Below are 13,617 nucleotides of genomic sequence, written 5' to 3' on the forward strand. Positions count from 1 at the left end.
TTTTCATGTATGCTTGCTACTACCGATCATTGATCATTAAAAATGTTATATCAATACCCACTGTGCAAGCTTTCGCAATTATTTTCCACATGAAAATGGTAACACGCATATCAATTCAACAAACACTATACATTTTTTAGACACATGCAGCGCTGTTATGGTGGAAATCACGCGATTGTCATTTTTTTCCCTCCATCTCGACCATCAGTATACGCTGATACGTAACACCAGTAGCTTAACTCAAGTGAAAATTTTCAATATGAAACTCCTCCAACCGCACAATATCATCGAAGAGAGCTGGCCATCGGCTTGGGTGACCGGAATTATCGGTTAGAATTAACCACGTACAATTGTTACTTAGGTTTGTGTACTCTCCTGATAATTAACACCTTCATTTCAGGATTACGTCCATTAATTATAGAGAGAATAAAGGCAATTGGCTATTTATACATGCTAATCTTCTGGATATTATACTGCGTTATGGTATCCTTGACAATAGATTACGCAAATGACATAGTCACCGAGTGGCGAATAATCTCAAAATCAATAAGGATAAAGCCAGTTGGATTCGTCATGGATATTTTATGTTGCGTACTTATAGTTGCTGGCAGTATATTAAATAGAATCAATGATGAAAATTCGAATTCGTTACTTCTCAAGTATGATGAAAAACTAAATTTACTTAACGTTAAATTCATTTACAAAACCTTCATGAAAGCTCAACATGTGCATATCCTCACTATCGGAATGCTCACGGTTTTGATGGGCTTTATTGAGTATGCTAACTTACAGAGCGCAAGTAGAAAAAATACGTATGTTCTTGTCTGTATTACGAATCAATTACCACAGTTAGTGAGCAGTTTTGCAACTGTACCATTCGTCGCTATGTGCATGAGAGTCAGAAAACGAAACGAAGTAATCAATGATTTGATTCCAACAATGACTAATACCGCTAAGAATATTCCCGGCAATCTCTCACTGGACATGAACAACGGTGAGCAATTCTTTTGAAACTGTTGAAATGAATCATGACATTCGTCCTTGACATAACTTTTCATCGCTGTAATCTATTTCTCCTTCCCTTTTGTTTTTCTCCAGTGTTCAGGGTGAAATTACTCAGCGAAGCTTATGGACTCCTAGCTGATGTCGTTGCCACAGTCAATAACACATACGCTTTGGTTCTTTTGGTCAGCTTCAGTAGCTCCATAGCCTGGATTTTTGTACACCTGCATCTCGGTTATACAGCGTATCAAGTCCAAGCTCATTACGCGGACATTACCATGGAACTCCTCCTGGTGATGTTTTTTCTTTTAAAATGTGTACTTATTATTGATGCATCTCATTCCGTTAATTCTCAGGTAAATTTTGATCATTTAAAATTCAGATTTACCATTTCATATTTATAATCTCATTCCCAAGTATCTTTTCATTTTCTCAGCCCCTTGCTAGCTTTTCTCAGAAAATTAAAGATAAAAGACAAGAAAAATGGGGGAAAAAAAATAAAATATGATCTTGCCCCACTCGTCCATTTTACATCCTCACTGACTCGCAAAAATTGCAATTCACATCAAACCTCTGACATCAATGTACAATCATATTTTTTTTTAAATGTCCATTTCTCTTTTCCTTGCACTCAACGACTCGACGGGCATCCACGAATACAACTGCAATATTGTTAAAAAGATTTACTCAACCGCATTCACTTTCGACTTTATTCCAGTGACATCATACAAACCATTGAAACAATGCCATTGTCAAAACATTTTCAGTACTAAAATTTTGAAGGATTGTATGGTCCATGCAGTAAAAATGTCTCTTAAATTCTTCTCTGACATATCTCCAACCGTCATCATCACGTATTATACGGTGTAATACCCAAGCGCGAAAGTGCGATAAACGAGAGCACAATGCACAAAAGCATCGACTCTTTTGTCACGCACGTCGGTACTCGAACTTGGGCTATTACACGTCCACATTGTCAAAGTACAAAATCTGTACGTGTTTTCGAGCAGGGAAAGTATCTCAGTATTCTCCTCTATGAATGCCAGACAAACTCGGATCATCATTTGCTTAGGCAGGAGGTAATAGTACTCGAATGGTACAGTTATGAGCATGAATGCATGATGTGTGATTAACAATGACAGGCACCAGATGTTCTACAATACAACAATTTTACCCCGAAGCGTCTAACACAAATCCATAGAGCAACAAAAATGACAAAAAAATCTAATTACGAATAAAGCATTTGGCTTTCATTGTAATGAAAAAATGGTTCTGATTTAAACGGTTTTTTATTCAACTAAAAAATTGCAATTAAGGTATTAAACAGAACACCTTTTTACCCTCATTCAATTGTGTGGTGTCTACGTCTATCCAAATCACTAATGCTATTGCTTTTTCTATTTTCTTCATACGGGATCATCGGCGCGTGCTCCGTACGCGCATCCGCTCGAAATGTTTGAGGTTTAGCTACGATGTTGTGGCGGCAGGTCGATTTTTTTCGTACCGGTCACTTACCCTTACGGTCATTCGAGATATTTCGAGATCGATTTTCTTCCTTCTTTTTATATCAGGATTTTCCTGCATGCCCTTCGCCATGATAGTTTCTAGTTTATCCTTTTATTTCCAAGAAAATAATTTTCTCTATATGCATGAAATTATACATATATCGTATTGTATGTATTGTATTTTAGCTCCGATTAGAATTATGTATTTCAATTTTGATTTTCTTCAATTCGATACTCTCGAATTGAATTATGCTCTTCTTTATATATGAAGAAGATTGCTACTAATTGAAAAGATGCAAGTTTTTTCCAGTTATCCATTGATTACAAATGTTCCAGATAGAATCATTCGCGCGCCGGGTGGAAACCACGAATATCAGATTCACAGTGTACAACCTCTTCGTTATCGATTATGGAATACTGCTCAAGGTAGGAAATAAGACATTCCGATACGACTGCGGGAAAGTATTTTTGGGCGTTTGAGAGGTTTACCACAATAAGCGCCGGAAGCAAGTGATATAGTTCCAAACCGAGAGAAATTTTGAGTAAAAGTTATCCTCGTGAAAGAATAATTATGTACTGATTTTCCCATGATCCAATAATTATCTTTTGATGAGATAGATTTTAAAAATATTTCGGAATTAATTTTTCCTTAACAATATAATCTGTATCCTTAGTAGAACAAAAATTTTCAGTATGGGAGGATAAAAATGATCAAACATCTGTAGGATTTGTATGATTTTCTATACCAAAATTACTGTTCTGTCATGGTAAAAAATACCAATCTCAATTAAAACGACTTTATCACGCACCACACAGGTTTACAATACATTTCCGTCAACAATAAACAATTATTTGCTGGAATTGAATGGCACGTGCTGCCATTTGAGAAAAAAAACATAAACCCCAATGGAATTATCTCCGCCGTGAACGTTTGGATTTTTTTTCACTGAAAACACTTGAATGGTTTTTCTATCAAATGGCGCAAGTGAAATTTCAATCAGTTGGTTCATCTATTTGTTATGAATAAAATTAAAAAAATTGAAATCCCCGGCAGTTGTGATAAATTGCGTCACATGGACCTTGTTCGGGAGAGGTTAGAGGCCGGGTTAGGGAGAGGGATCCTCTCATTGCCTCTCTCTTACACGCATTCTATTAAAGAGAGAGATGAGTAAACCTGATAAAATTTATTGACTTGAGCGGATAAACATTATTTTTATGCCAGTGTAATAACTAATTGAATAACAGTAATTTTTTTCCTCTAATGTAGATTATTTATTTATACTCATAGAAATTTTGATCAATTTTCGCTGTATGCGGAAAATTCTGCTCCAGTAAGATGAAATGTATTTTACTTCTAATAAATTTTATTATTTTTATATCAATTTTTGCTAATCGTCAGATTAAAAATTCCTCAAAAGTGAGTCATGGTACACTTTTATCCTATCACCAGGATAATTTTATTCATGATTTTTCTCTGTGCACGAATGTAGAAAAAAAATTTGCAGCGAGTATCGAACAATATTTGTGGTCACGATGAGTGGCGAATGGGAGTTTGCGCATGCGTCAAATTTCACTTTACACCCAGTGTGTCGGAAAATAAAGGAATGGGAGATTCACTCACTGTCATACTCTCAATTATTATCGCCAGGTTGTACTCGCAATGGCTGCTTACGTTTTATTCCTCTGGCAATGGAAAATAGGCACGGAGTAGGCATCGAGTGGACAACGAGACTTGAATGAGTCGAGTGGGCGGATATACACAATGTCAAATAGTAGAACTCAATAGGATCATGGAACGCAAATGTACCGTGGGAGGTCATTGTTTACCAAATGCTCTGCACACAGGAATACACGATTGAGCAATATAAACCCAGATGTACGGCTTGTGAGGTTTGTGGGAGGAGGTAGGAATCACGAAATGGAGTGAGAAATCAAACAGACCTCTGTACGCGCACTTATCCGGTTCACGGAGCTCGATATTCTCCGGACTCCTGCACGTGAAAAACAATTTGCATCCGTCATCTCATCTCTTCTTAAACTAATTTCAAAGAGGAATGCGTTTGAAGCACACGAGAGCCTATTACTTCAACGCCAAATTCAATCGGCGAAATTTTCGTGACAAGGGAGAAGACAAACAACGGCAAAAAATTCCGAGTGAAAGATGATTATAGAAATATAGTAATGGAGGGACGTTTACTTGTATTCAACTGAATAGTCGCTGTTCACTACTATAAGTACGCGCATGATTGATTCAAGTGTGCAATCGATTGCGAAGTGAATTATCGAAAAACAAATCAACATTCAGTGCCAGCAATTGGTAATTTTGGGTAAAGATTGCTTCAAGAATTATATTGGCTGCTAACTAAAAAAGCTTATTGCTATTTTCAAATGAAAACATGCTCGTTCAACGGACGCTTTTTCTTGTATTAGTGTAAAAATTAGTCGTAAAATTGACTTCAATGATACTCTCTTAAGATTTCAATGGATCAACTATTTATGAATCTGTAATTTTTCTCTAACGACCTATATATCTGCAGTCAAAAATAAAATATCCTTTCTATATAAAAACTGAAAATGAATAAAAACTACACAACAACGGCGCCACGCTAAAATAAAAAGGGAACCAGTTAAAGCAATTTCAACAATGCACGTGGTGAATTGAATTGGTGCTCTCAACAAGAATGAGATTACCGGAATCTTGTATAAATAACGGTGTTGAAAATTTAACGGTACGACGATGCATCGTGTGGTCAGACCAAAACCAACAGTGTCGGCTTACCATCAAAAGGAAGCCACTCTTCCTTGAGAAGATCCCAACTTGAGATAAGTGATCTCGCACTAATAGCTCACCCTTTGCGTAACGGATATACTCTTGTTTTCGACCTTTCCCTCTCAAGTTTCTTCCCATAAAATGAGATATAAGTACTCGAGACTTATTATCTAGTTTGTATCCCTTTTCTTTTCCTTTCTCCACCCTTCCCCTGAAAATTATATTTCTACCTCTTTTCTAGAGTTCCATTCCCGGCATTCCATTGGTAACGATCCGTGGGGAATATCATAAATCCCTTATGAATTGGAATGATCAATGAAACCCCTCTATTAATACGCATCGCGGGGCTTCAATTCATCGGCTTTTGTACCAACATCATCAGCGATAATGTGCACCGTAGTGGTGTCCTAATGTTATGCAATATAGAGCATCTCAGAGAGAATTGGTGCCCACTAGGCATTTTCAGTGTGCGCCTGATGATGATGTAGTGACCTAGCCTGGGCTCAGTGAACGTTATTCAGTGAACAAAATACAAGAAAGCACGATTATGTAATGACGCAAGAGGCAAAAGATCGAGGGAGGTATATGGACGCTACGAATCAAGCGCACTATTCTGCCACTCTTGATGATGTACTGTATACTGCATTGCACCGAGCCGCATCTTTTCCTTTTCATCTTCATAAGTTGCATCAGTCAGTGCGCCTGTAGCTGAACATTTTATAGATCTCTATTTTCTCAGCTTTTCTATTTAATCATCCGCTAATTATTGCACTATATTCAACCCACCAACCCAGGTTCCATTTTAATTGTTATTTGTCCATGTTATTTATCCATTGTTAATTGATGAGCGATTAAATACAATTTCAAAATAATGGATTATATCGGAATTGTATCCCATTCTTGGTAAATGTCTATTACTCGCCCCGCCTCGGAACTTGATGCTGATTTTTACCTGAATTAGTAGTTTTTCACCTCCTGATTCCAGATCTGAAAACTATATGGGGAGAAACAAATATTTTCCCCGAACCGTTAATTAACTCACATTGAGAGATATAAATAATTTTATACTAATAATCTTAAAGCGTTTTAGCGAATGGATTCTGACCCAAATGAGCAAAAAAGACCATTGAATCAATAGTGATGAGGGAAAGAGTGGAAAAAACTAAATTATCTGACGAACGAGAGAAAGAGTTCTTGAAGGACTCATTAGATTGCTTCTATCACAAATGAATTCTGTTTAAACTTGAAGAGCTCGAGATTATAAAAGGGTCATTCCTCCCATGAATAATAATCTCTCGAGACTAGGTGCAGACCAGGCTTCAAATTAATAACTCGATAAGAATTCAGCTCCTCCTGCACGCTGGCTTGCTTAAAAATGGGAAGTCAACGATCTTCAACTGTTGAATACCGGCGCTAAACCACTAAATGAAAAAAGGCAAAACGAAAAAAAGGAGGAAACCACATTCTGCTGAAGTACATTTTACCGTAGGGCATTTCAATTCTCCTCTGTCTCAGTCATTCTCGCGAATCTAACTGGGGAGGTACAGCAAATACACGGAGCTTTTTACCCGGGCGATTTATGGTATAAGGGTTCATAACCTCAGAATCCCAAGTACGACGTTTCAATGCAACTACCAAAGCAGCCTCCGTTCAATTACAATTCTAATTGGTTAAGTGAAGATCAACCATTCAGCTCCAGGGAGTCTGGAAAAGTCAGTGATTCGATAATAATTATAGAAAGAAAGAGCATGAAGAAAATGTGAAGGAAAAAAAGGCCTCAAGTGCACTCAAGTGAAAGTTGGACTCGAGTGAGCCTCTGCCATAATATTTTCAATCGATCCGATCATAATAATAATGACGAGTATAAGAGTTACTGGATGAGTATTCCTAGAATAAATTCTCTGCCAGACATTCCCCGTATAATTAACATTGAGACATGATTTTTTTTTACAAGGTTTAATTTTGACTGAGCTTTGTGTAGATTGGTAGCTCGATAAATGACTTTTGAATATTTCATTTTTGAAATGAACATTAGTCCTGAAATAGGGGGCTAGTTCGATTTCCGAGATCCGCTAGACCAGTAAGACCGAGGAGACAGAAGAATACGAGACGATAATTGTCAATTGTTAGAATATAGCCTCAGTTTTCTACGAATTGATTTATATGAGTCTATGGTTTCAAAAATGTATCAACATAGAGAGAGATGTTAGGATTAGACATAAACATAAGCCATGAGGTCATATGGCAAAGGGACTGGGGATCCACTGTCACATTATGACGTTTTCTCTTTTTGGCCCTGTTGACCACTTTAGTCGGCTCTGGCAAGTCGTATTGAACAGACATTTCTTCCTCGTGCCATTTTCAATAAATTAAAATTAACGTATTAAATCCACTGTGTTACAAAGTTATTTCTCTGTCCCCCATATTCCATTGTCAATAAATAAACTTTAATGAACATTACTAATTAAATAGACGAACAATATATTTTCAGTTGCTTTGTAAGAGGTAAATCCAATAAAATGTCAAGATTGCCATCTGGCGTTCATTAGATTTTTAACACACAATACAATTACAGCTAAGCCCGAAATACTGGAAACTTGATGAGCTGGACCCATCGGGACATCAATATTTCCACGCAAACCCAATTGGCAAATTTTTGCTGTTGATGGTTTAGTAATATCATTGGGGCCCTCTGGCCAGCCCATCCGCGCGGATGGATTTGACGATTTTGGAACTCAAACTAGAGGTTCCTGAGGTTGACGTTGGAAAATTTAAATATTCATGTTAGAAAATATTGATGGCTCATAAGGAAGATGTTAAAAGTGTAAAACTATTGCAATAGCATGGGACAATAATTTATGAGGATCGTGCGGCACAGGGTAACTCTGGTCGGGTGTTCGTCACGCACTCCTCGGTAGCCCACTAACTCTTGGCTCATATCAAGCAAATACACCGTACGTGCTGCTCACATACTGGCCATTCATGAGGCACAACATATTAAGCTTGTCCCCGCGTCGTTATGAATTTACAACGATTTATATGCATCACCTAGGGGAAAATCTGCCGCTCTTTCCAACATTGCCCGAATTGCTCATCCTGCTGTAGCTTCTGCACGTACAAGAGGATCAACTGGCAGAGGAGCGTAAGCCTTGGAATATTCCTGGAGCTCCTACATACTTTGCAACCCTGGAAAGAAAATTTTTTTTTGCGATTGAAATGATTGAAATTTTGAGAGAAAAAAATTCCACAACAATACAAGTTGCACTTTCACTAGCAATAAAATTCCATTGTGTGCATCACTCGATTACCAATTAATATAGATCGCAGATTAACTGACGCCTATTGAGTGAATCGATCAATATTTCACTGCAATTAAAATTCAATCGTGTATATGATGTATGAATATTTTCTTCATACCTCGGTCGAAAGTGCCTACTTCTTACTGCAATTTTGAGGCAGAAAGTTAAATTTCCTGCATTGGTCAAGCTACACGTATGCCCTCTACACAGAGAGAGTGAAAACTTATTCGTGCACTGATACTCAATACGTGAGAGATAAGCTCAAAGTTTGTTTACCGAAAATTGGTGCTAATGTTTGTTAAAGAAAACGAATTGAGAAAGTGATAAGTGTAGGAAAAGATTTTTAAAAGAATGCACTAGTGGGTAAATTTACTAACTTATCCGTTATAATATTTTATAGGATGCGATTGAAAAGTCGAAAATAACAAACACGCAGTGATTTATCAGGTACTTTTCGCATGAAAGGCATCACACAAAATATGAATACTCAGTATCACATTATCTCTCTATGGAACACATTCTCGGAGCATCCTTTGCATCTTCTGGGCTTCTGTGTAGCTTCCTCTATCGACCTGTTTGCCTACCTCCCAGGATATACTTCAGGCGCAGCTGTATTTCCCTCTTGCTGCACCAACAACTTCTCTGTCCTTCTAGACACATGATTTCGAGAGTTGAGATTCAACAGAGCAAAAGACACCTTTATTTTTATTTTTATGGACAATCAGATTTAAATCCTCTCGGCCAGAAAATAAAGGTCGCTTTGGCAAGCACTTTTCTGGCCAAGTTAATTGGGACAATGTATACAATCATAAATTAATTGCAAATGAATAACGACTATGGCGCGAGAGAATTACCAGAAGAATATACCATGTTGTTTGATAATTGGCTGCCGCTCAATTCTGATGCATTGCAATTGTTATGTCATAATTTTTCTTTTACGACTTCATATCGCCCCAGGTTTTTTTTCGATGGCCTCTTTCCTCTTCTCCATTGGGAGATTTTTTTCTCTTTTCCAACATCGTTACCAGTGGCCGCCGACGTTGAAAAAGTCGATTAGTGGATGCTGGGCACAAGGCGGATAATTAGTAACACCAGCGAGGTTAATCGTGAAAAAGAAGACGTATCACAAAGTAAAATGAATGTAATAAATCGCGACTGGCTTAAAATAACGATGCGCTCTTGCTACAACGACACGTTAATTTATTATACGATTTCGATGGATCGAGCAAAGAAACGGAAAGTTGATGATAAATTTTGCCTAGGGATGCAGCGGCATCATCGATCGGTCAATCGAGCGATAATCGGCAGTGTCTCAATTACACACTCGACGGTAGCAGTCTAAATCTAAAAACACCTTCCAAGGAGTGCGGAGTGTTGATGAAGGGGAAATGGAGAAGGAGATAGAAAAAAAGGAAGAGATAAACGGCGAGAGGTGCGATACAAGTAGCTTGATGAAGGAGTGCGTAATAACAGAATTCATCCCCGAAAGATCGACGGGGTCCGGTCCCGTTGTGTAAGGAAATCATGATGGCGCAACGGCCTTGCTCGTGATGTTACATATCGGAGAACGGGAGGATGATCCTCGACGGGCCCTCTGCGAAAGTATAAAACCAGCCACAGGGGAGATGCTACCTCGCACTCGGCATCCCATTGCCATCTTTCGCACTATTAATATAGACGCGTTTTCATTACACCAGATCAACGTCAATCCCTCATTGCAAGTGTCATTCCGTATTTAACTAATTTTAACCATTGGCAGACGCAATCACCGATTCATAAAGGATTCCATCATGGTAAGTATATTACTATATACCTTCCATTTTCCTCTCCCTTAAACTCCCTTGTTCCAACTATTTGTTTATTAATTTATCCGTTGGAAAAGCTTTGATGAAAGAATAATTTTTATACGGGGAATTCTTGGCTGGATTCGAAGAGGTGTTTTAGCTGAAAAAGTCTCTTGGAAATTTTTCAATTTGCTTTCTTTCGGACTTGGCATACAGATGTTCAAGCTGCAATATAATAATATAGAAAGACCGCTTAAGTTGTATACAACTAATGAAATTCCCGGCCTATGAGAAGTCGACCGCTTTACAATACCCTATCCTTTACCATATAATGAACAAATGGACTAGACCACAGAGAATAGTACTATTGGCCTTTTTTTTAGAATTATTTTAATTAGAATTAATTATGTACCCTGCATTGAAAAACATGGTATGTAATAGAGTGAGGGGTTTTCTGATGAAAAATAAAATTCCACGTTGCTCCCAATATTCCAGCACATCGTTCCCTTTATTAATTCTTCAATACGGAAATCCCCGGAGCATAATACGGAGTTATATGGAAAAAACTTGGAATAAAATAGTTCAGCATTTGCATTCAGCGTGAAGACGAGCATGACACGGAAGACATCATCTGTAGAGATGCGTGTGCAATATTACGTCAATTCCGAGCTCTACGGCACCAAAACTTATTCCCCAACGTATACCGCTTTGTCTTGGTCTTTATCATTCAACCGTGCCAACATAGAAAAAGTATTCAGCGCATTCAGCGCATCTTCCATTCACCAATGACTTTGTAAGAGATCGCGATGTTGATGACATCTCGTCACGCGCACCATTGACCAATATACATCGCGGTGATAACCATGACTGAATCAGCACATTATTGTTGTTCTGAGTCTAAGTAGAGCATATAAAGAGAAAAAAGATAAGGGAAACTGGGGAGGGATCCCAATCGAATAATTATGGAAGAAATTAAAAACAGCGTAGGAGACGAGAATAAAAATATCCCATAACACAAACAAAAAAATAAATAAAGCAGATCTAGCGAGAAATATCCGGCAAATCCTACGTGTCCCGAGAGGTCCACTGTGCCCGTTTACGTGTGCTGTATTCAACATAATGGGAAAGTTAATGATTATAGCAGAAATACTGCTATAGTGTTACTATACAACACTCAAGGCGCTGTACCGAATCTTTATTGTCCCATATCCCAATTTTCGAGTATCCAGAAGCTGTGCCAAAACACCAACACCATGAATCCCAGTGTTCGATGAATACAGGGAAGGGGGCACAAAGCACTAGAGATTGGTATTACAGATTTTAACGCCTAATGGATAGAACTCCTGCAGTTACGCATTGCGACACTATCCGACTCGAATTGATTCATTATCGTCGAGTCTCCTCTTTTGTGTTCTCACTTTTCGCCAATTGAATACACAACTTTTGCTTCGTAGAAATTCGCTGCAATCGAAACCTTTTTGTTAGCAAATTCTAATGATACTCTACTTTGTTTTCGTTAGCAGTATTTGGGAAATTTGTTAATGCTTTATGATAGGTCACGTCATATTATATTTACAAGGAATGGAGAACATGGAGTAAGGGGTCACAACCAAGTATGGGAATTTCTAGTTTTCTGACATAATTCATACGGAACCAGTAATAAGCTCTTGTTTTTTTTTTTTTCATAATGATTTATTTGGTTTACGAGCGTGAAGCATTTTAGAGCAACATTGGACGTTTCTAATATCTCCATTGTTTACCTAAATATCCCGAACAATTTGTTTACCATTGGGAGTTCAGTATACATAACAGTAGCATTCGGTAACAGTTCGGACCACGACTATTACTTTTTCGGTAAAAGCAAATGAAAATATGATGAATATAGAAATTTTTGTATAATTTCCCATCGTGTTGGATTTAGATGTTCCTGGAATCAGCACTGATGTTGCTCCTAGTATCAGCCTTAGCCTCAGGCCGCCCAGAGCCACCAATTGGTCAATATCTCTCTCCCGAGCAACAATACGGCCCACCCCGTAAAAATGAGTATTCCGGGGATGGTTCGTCAGGGCAAAATGGACAAAACGTTGGATTTGGAACAAATCAATACCTTCCGCCGAATCAGCAGTATGGACCACCCGGCGGTGGAGCCGGTGGTGGTTACGATGATGGATCCAATGACGTAAGTTCATTAACGCCACTCACGTTAAACATCGCGTTCAAACTCAGCGAGACGTTAACCAAATTTTCCCCCGTGGTTTATAATTTCAGTCGCCAGCTAAATACGAATTCGAATATATGGTGAATGATGCGGAAAGTGGAAATGATTTTGGACATAAAGAGAGTCGTGACGATGATGTGACACGTGGTGTCTACTACGTCCTGTTGCCTGACGGCAGACGTCAGACTGTCGAGTACATTGCCGATCAAAATGGTTTCAGACCGGTAGTCACTTACACACAAGAAGCTACAGGAAATGGCTACCGAAACGACGGTGGTGTTGGTTATCCAAGTGGAAACAATGGTTATCGTTATTAGTTTCATACATGAACAACGGACTATTGGGCCTATTTTCACATTGAGATCTTAACTGTAATACCCTACTGCAAAACCCATACCTCGTATCAGCGTGAATTCCCAGCAATAATCGCTCTTTAATTTGACATTTATTATTATTGAAATCATCATTGAACTGCATATTTTCCACTTAAAACATGTACCGATAAAAAATATCGATAATTAAGCCGCGATATAGCAATCTATTCTGCGTTTCTACTGAGGGGATATATAACGTCGATATATTTCCCTCGTTAAGTGGAAATAATGTTGAATCCCCAGTGCGCCAATATCACTACGCTGCCATACCACACCGAATTAGTCATCAATATCCCATAAAGATTTTTTATGTGTATTCTCGTTATTACTACTTATCACCGAATGACATATGAATAATATATACGAATAATATCATTTGAATTCTCTATCAATTTTTCTTTTATCACAGTTCAATCAATTCTGTTCAATGTATTATATATTTTCCGTATAAAATATTTATAAACTGCATACATAACTACCAATTGTTTCTTATGTTTTTCCGCATCGTCCTTATTAGATGTACAGACATGGGACGGCTATGTATGGCTTATGCTTCATCAACGCAGCTGAGAGTAATTTTCCCCACGTGAACGAAAAAAATAACGTTTATAAATTTTTAAAATCCAAGAAGGGCTTCCTACTTTATGTTAAACAATCTCTCGCTG

The 13,617-nt window shown here is 38.0% G+C and overlaps 1 protein-coding gene across 2 annotated transcripts; it reads left to right on the forward strand.

Moving 5' to 3' along the window:
• Positions 1 to 97: 97 nt before the first annotated feature.
• LOC105273913 (uncharacterized) lies at positions 98 to 13,070 on the forward strand. 2 transcript variants are annotated; one of them, XM_011316630.1, is made up of 7 exons: positions 98 to 329; positions 401 to 994; positions 1,099 to 1,358; positions 2,013 to 2,081; positions 2,844 to 2,933; positions 12,282 to 12,539; positions 12,629 to 13,070. In XM_011316630.1, the coding sequence occupies exons 1-7, from the start codon at positions 158 to 160 to the stop codon at positions 12,893 to 12,895; spliced, it is 1,710 nt and encodes a 569-aa protein (XP_011314932.1). In that variant the 5' UTR covers positions 98 to 157; the 3' UTR covers positions 12,896 to 13,070. The 2 variants fall into 2 exon arrangements, with proteins under 2 accessions (XP_011314932.1, XP_011314933.1); XM_011316631.1 differs by lacking the exon at positions 2,013 to 2,081.
• The last annotated feature ends 547 nt before the right edge of the window (positions 13,071 to 13,617 follow it).

This window comes from Fopius arisanus, unplaced genomic scaffold (assembly GCF_000806365.1).
Source record: "Fopius arisanus strain USDA-PBARC FA_bdor unplaced genomic scaffold, ASM80636v1 scaffold00008, whole genome shotgun sequence".
Taxonomy (NCBI): domain Eukaryota; kingdom Metazoa; phylum Arthropoda; class Insecta; order Hymenoptera; family Braconidae; genus Fopius; species Fopius arisanus.